Source organism: Aythya marila (assembly GCF_965140915.1).
Source record: "Aythya marila genome assembly, chromosome: 12".
Lineage (NCBI taxonomy): Eukaryota > Metazoa > Chordata > Aves > Anseriformes > Anatidae > Aythya > Aythya marila.
Window position 1 is genome coordinate 12,031,228 of NC_139053.1, and position 6,331 is coordinate 12,037,558.

The 6,331-nt window shown below is 42.0% G+C and overlaps 1 protein-coding gene across 1 annotated transcript; it reads right to left on the minus strand.

Annotated features, from left to right (window-relative positions):
* Positions 1 to 513: 513 nt before the first annotated feature.
* PDCD2L (programmed cell death 2 like) lies at positions 514 to 5,738 on the minus strand. The gene is made up of 7 exons (XM_082770416.1): positions 5,623 to 5,738; positions 5,328 to 5,491; positions 5,145 to 5,214; positions 3,497 to 3,891; positions 2,891 to 3,004; positions 1,338 to 1,486; positions 514 to 783 (listed from the first exon to the last, which is right to left on the minus strand). Exons 1-7 carry the CDS (start codon positions 5,728 to 5,730, stop codon positions 653 to 655), a joined length of 1,131 nt encoding a protein of 376 aa, XP_082626542.1. The 5' UTR covers positions 5,731 to 5,738; the 3' UTR covers positions 514 to 652.
* Positions 5,739 to 6,331: the final 593 nt, after the last annotated feature.

Below are 6,331 nucleotides of genomic sequence, written 5' to 3' on the forward strand. Positions count from 1 at the left end.
CAGCAGGTGCTGTACCCTTCTGTACTCACAAGAACAGAACTGTTAACAAAAGCTTTCACTTTCTCCATCCCAAGTAACTGTCAGAGCTCTTCTAGCTCTGCAAATGTGACATCCTTCAATGGAAAAACATACAGAAAAGCTTCCTCACAGGACTGTAGTTACAGCAAGGCTCTCTCAGCCACTGCCCACTCACTGAGTTTCCAATCTGTCATCAATACAAATAAAGCAAATTTGTTTGTTTAAATACTTGGATTAAGCTTCTCATTGCTGTAGTTTCTAAAAACTGGATCCCATCAGACTGATCAATGCAAAGTATAACAACGGAGTGCAGTTCGGCAACCTTTCTCCTTTACATTTGTCCTGTGTTTAGAAGTTTCCATGTTTAAAAGTGTAACTGGAATCCTGAAACAACCTCTACACTTCTGTTTGCACATGTAAACAATGTAAGCAAATTTTCTGTGGCCACATTTCAGAGGCACCTTAACTTGTACGTTATTCTAGGAAATAAGCACCATGCCATCAAATCTATTTCATTTTCACCACATTTGAGGAAAACTCTGTTGCATAATTATGTACTTTCAACTGTAGGAAAAAAAAAAAAAAAAGAAAGAAAAAGAATAAAACAGACTTCCCATCTCTACAAAGAAACAATTTATTTAAATAATTTCTGATCAGGGTCTTCTTGTACAAAAAGAAATTCTTCAAGAGGGGTTTGATGATTTGCTGGCCAACAGCTTTTCTCACATGTATAAACTATAACAGTCCCAAATTCCACTGACAGATCTAAAAACAAAACAATAAAGGGATGTCATGTATTAGAAAAATTAGACAGTGGCTATTGCTTATCACTGTAGCTCAATCTTCCAATTCAAAAAGTATTTTTTCATATTCTGTCTTGTACAGACATGGCATTTTTTAATTTAAAAGATTTTAAAGCAAGCTGACTGAGAATTTTCGAAGAGCTTCTTACATGTCTGCAATTTGACAACATTTATTATTTTACAAGGCCTCATTTAAAAGGTAATAATTACTCCCAAAGTCATGGAATTATCTACATTGTTATTATGACAATTCACTAGGGAGCAAATAAAGCTGAAATCCACAAATTCCCATAAACCATAACCATCATTTGCTTAATGAAACCTATAATGGGAACATTCTATGTACAATCCATATGGATATACCTACCCATATGTAACATATAATTCTATAACCACTGTAGTTAGGCTTGTCAGTGCCTATGGCTAGCAAGAAACAATCCAAATTACAGTTCACCGAACTTTACCAGCAAGGTGACTGTTTCCAATATTCATTTAGCTAAGTCAAAAGCCAGTAACCTGAATCGCTCTGGAGCATGCTGACCAGTGCTGGCATAAGTTGAAATTCAAATATTCTTTTGCCTCCGCAGTTACTGCAGGCTGGAATACCTTCGTTAAAGTTGGCTGGAGGACAAGTTATGAATAAAGGCTGACCACCCCAGGAGTATCTTAAGAGAAGAAAGGAAAAAAAAGATTTATTTTTTGTATCTAAATACACAAACATTATTAAAAGCCACAATCATTGCTTAAGTTTCAGATGAGTCATTCAACAAAAATTAAAGTTGGTAAAGTTGGACCTTCGAAGGTCAACACCTGGAAAGTCTTAACAAAAGAGCTACATTTAAAGGAGATAAATGCTTTAAACTGACACCTCCAAAATATGCTGTACCTGACTCAATTAAACAAACTAGAGCTCAACAGGGATCCAGCAGTCCAAGGAAAACATGTTTGAACATTAGTGTCATGTACCTATCGTGTATATTCACAGTGCTCTTGAAGGTTAAAAGGAGCGTTGCATAAAGACTGTAACTAACGATACTCACAGGGGTCACCGGATGCAGTGTTTTGGAAAAATGGAAAATTCAGAGAACATAATACTGCAAAGTGATAGATCCAGTGCAAAACACAAGTTGTCTGAAAACTTTACTTGCACTCTCTATCTGTAATTTTTCTGTATAGTCTTTGATAGCTAATTAACAGAAGTTTCTAATATTTCTTATGTGCATAACCAGCCCTTCAAACTTTACCTCCTCATCAAAAAGGTACCAGTTAGTTCCACCTGGTTCTGAAAACCTGATAAACAAAGGTCATGTCACTAAACTGAGACAGCTTGACCAGATGGGTTGCAGCAGACTCTCTGGAATAAAGTTGTTAAAAACAAATACTTTGTATGATTCATTAAAATTATTGGTATTATCTCATACTATATATCAGAGAGTTCAAATCAACTTATTTACTCTCATTCAGAAATAATTCCTCTTTTTGGAAAGAAGTTTCTCTGAGGCTTAATCTGCTTTAGTTCTAGCAAAGTAACCTATTTACAAGAAGCGAAGTCTATACAGTCATGAGGGGTAATCATAAGCTGCAAATGAACTCAGGCTTTAAAATGAGTAATGTCTTACTTCAGGAATGTCTCAGAGACTGAGACATAGGCAGTAACAATAAGATTAGAAAACTTTACAGGAGAGAGCCTGGGAGGTATATCACAGCACACCACTACGCATTACACTTCCACCTCAAAACTACCTCTTGAAAACCTCTACACCTTGATTTCAGTAAGTCTCTAAAGACAGTGTAGGTCTGCTCTCATCAGGTCTTACGTTGAAGAACATTTCTTATAGGCAGATCTGGGGGCTCTGATTCTGCTTTGCCTCTCATCCAGTTAACACTTAGTCCTAGAAGTCCAGCCAGGGACTGAAATCTTATAATTCAGGCACAGTAACAGCACTCACAGCAAATTTTTCAATTAAGAAAAATAAATAAGCATTTCCAGTCAAATAATTTATTTTGATTTACTAACAGTCCATATCTATGCTCTGTATCACCCTGTTACAACCAAGTGATCAACGTACCTTAAAATCTGTTCATGACAGACAGATATTTTTTTCATAAATTTATGGAACGTGTGGTCCCCACTTTTGACTTCACTCTTCTCATATTTTTCTTTATCACCTTCAGTTGCAAAACTATGAGAACAAGAAATGAAACAAAAAATAATTCCTTTAGTAACTGCTCAGCAATTGTCTTTTTTTCTTAATTACAAATTTAAAAGGAGTGTAATTTAAGCACAATCAGAGTTCCATGATTCCATCAAAATTAAAAAAAATCAACAGAACACAACAACTAAAACCCATTCTTTGCATATTCCGCAATTGCCAGTAGCTTTAGTTATCAAAAAAATCAGCATTGCTCACAATTCAGGGAAAGTCACTGTAGACTTCAACAAAATTAAAAAAGTAGTAGTCTGGATATTAAGTTAAAATTGAAAATGTTTTCAGTAGCTACATCCAAAAATTGTTTTTCGGACAACTTCTTTATCAAAAACTCCATGAGTCCATCTGATACCATCATCCCAGTCTCTAGTTAAAATTCCTGAGTAGTTAAGCTCTTAAAAATGCAACTGGAATAAGAAAAGTTTTAGCCTTCGCTTTCAACACAAAAGTCAAACCTATGCGCACCTTTCTGACATCAAATGTTCCAAATCAACACCCTCTCTCTGCTGATACTCCTTCCATAGCTCATCTGCATGATCTGTATCAAGGAAACCAGCATAGTCTTCCTCATCCACAACACTAATGTAATAGGGACGGAACACAGGAGCTGAAGTGGCTGTTACCGTATCCTCCCTGACTGGAAGATCCATATCCACGGAACCTGACACATCTGTAGCTTCAGACAGGCAAAGCTGTTGGAACTGGTATGCACACTCCGCTTCTCTGGATGAGGAGCTGCTCATCACTTCATTTAAGCCAAGCAGCTGAAGGGCACATGCGGGAGATTCTGCTCCATCACAGACTCCCCAGTCATCTGCCTCATCACACCAGTCCTTTGCAGAAAAGTTAGGTTGTTGTTTCTGGGTGGGGGGAAGAAAAAAAAAGAAGAGAAACACTTTCAAGAGCTACCTGATACATTTCAAATACAGTTTTACTACTGTAATGGATAAGAAAAGTAAAACCTTAACCTGATGTTTATTTTTTTTTTTTTTGCCCGTTACCCTCAGAATAGCAGGTACCAGCATATCCACTGTGCTTCTCACAGAAACACACTTATCACAGAATCACAGAATCACAGAATTTCTAGGTTGGAAGAGACCTCAAGATCATCGAGTCCATCCTCTGACCTAACGCTAACAGTCCCCACTAAACCATATCACTAAGCTCTACATCTAAACGTCTTTTGAAGACTTCCAGGGATGGTGACTCCACCACTTCCCTGGGCAGCATGTTCCAATGCCTATGGCAAAAAACATCTCAAACTGGAGAAATAGGGCAAGAATTAATTTACATTTTGCATGGGCTTCATGCCTTATGTTGCCATATCTAGGTGGTTGGCACAACTGACAGTAGGTAACTGGTTTGGATATATTTAATTGAACCAATTAGTGTACCACAGTAACCCCAAAGAGCAGATACAGAGGAATATAATAACAATAAATATCTGCACCATTTTTATCAGAATATAAACTCATTTACCACAGACCAAAATACTATATTGCAAACGCACCAGCTGAATAAGCACACTTCCTGCCTGTCAGCGTTAGTTTCAAAGCCAGCCTCCCTTTTCAATCTTCCTAAACCAATATGAAAATGTTTAGCTTAACAGACAAAAATCCCAGAAATACTTTAACAATACTTGAGTCAGATAAACTAAAGTTGATTTTTATTTAAAAAAAAATCATCTATTTAAATTAGAAAATAAAGACAGCATCTTAAAGATCTAAACCTAAAGCAGCATAGTCCTTTAAAGTACAGTTGAAAAAGTGTTTAGGTAGATTCAGTCATTATGATATTAAATATCAATCTTAACCGTATAACTGGATTGCATCCTCCATTTTACAACTACTCTAACATAAATCACAAGTAAGAAATCGATCTTGTAGTACGCAGCATGTAGCGCTCCCTGTACCAAAGAGCCTGTGACTGCGATGACTTCTCCATGTGACTCAAAACCAGCACGTGGCACAATTTCTCCAGGGCAGCTATGGCTGCTTAAACAACTACACATAGACGTGAAGCTCACCCGACTTAACTACTTTTTTATTTGAAATCCTCTTTAATGCTGTACCTCACACGGGCACACACCAAGAAAGCGGCTTGCCGGTTGTACCTGCTTTAGACTGCAACCTCGTGCCTCCTTTTCCTGAGTCTGCAAGCACTGGGAGCGCAGCACCTTCCAGCTTCAGCGTGCCACATGGAAAGAAGACAAGACAAGGGCGTTGAAGCAGCAGCGCCGGCTGACCGGGGGGGTGTTTCCGAGCCGCCAGCACAGCGCATCCCGCTCCCTGCTCACCTGCGGGGCTGCCCCCAGCATCCCGTGCCGGGGCAGGCGAAGACGTTGGCGAGGCGGTGGCAGGGCAGGCCCCGCAGCGGGCAGTACACCTGCACCAGGTGCGCCAGGGCAGCGCCGCACGCCCCGCAGTGGGGCCGGGCCGGGCGCAGGGCGGGCAGCGCGTCCTGCAAGCCGACACCACACGCACCGCTGGAGGACGCCCGCGGGGGTTCCGCCGAGCCGCGGCCGTGCCGCCCCACAGCCACGGCTCGGAGCAGAGCCCTCCCTCCCCGCTCCCTTCCCTCCCCGGCCGTACCGCGGAGCCGCCCAGCTTGTTGGTGGCCCAGCCCGGGGCCTCCCGGCACGGCCCGGCCATGGGGGCGTCGCGGAGCCCCAGCAGCACGGGCCGCCGCTCCTCCGCCATGGCCCCGCAGCGCAGCCCCGCGCTGAGGGGAGCTCCCACACGCATGCGTGGGCCCGGCGGGACGGGACGCGAGGGGGCGCGCGCTGCCTGCGGCCGCCATCTCGCGACGCGGCCCCGCCGCTGAGGTGGGGTCCGGTCAGGTCAGGGGGATGCTGTCAGGGGGCGCCCAGCTCCGCTCAGAGGGCGGTGAGCCCTCAGCAGGAGGGGTAAAGGCCCCGAAGTCACACCGCCCCTGCAGCCCCCAGAATCGGGTCCGGCAAAGAAAGCTGGAAAATCCAGACTTTAAGTAAAAACCAGGGCTCGTCTGTGGCTTTTTGAGTGGCACATAACCACAGCATATACACAGTGGTGTTGAAGAACAGCCAGCCGTGTACTGTCTAGATTACATGCACTTCTTTACACCCACATCCAAACAGGCCATTTGTTTCAGTATGAAGGAAATCCTCCTTCAGATAAAGACATTACATGAGCTAAAATTACCTGGGGTAATATCAAGTAATTACAACATTTTGAAGTTACACAGACACTTTTACTCAATCATAAACAAATTTGCAATATAATCATTTTTTTACTCAATCACAAGCAGACATTAGCAACATAA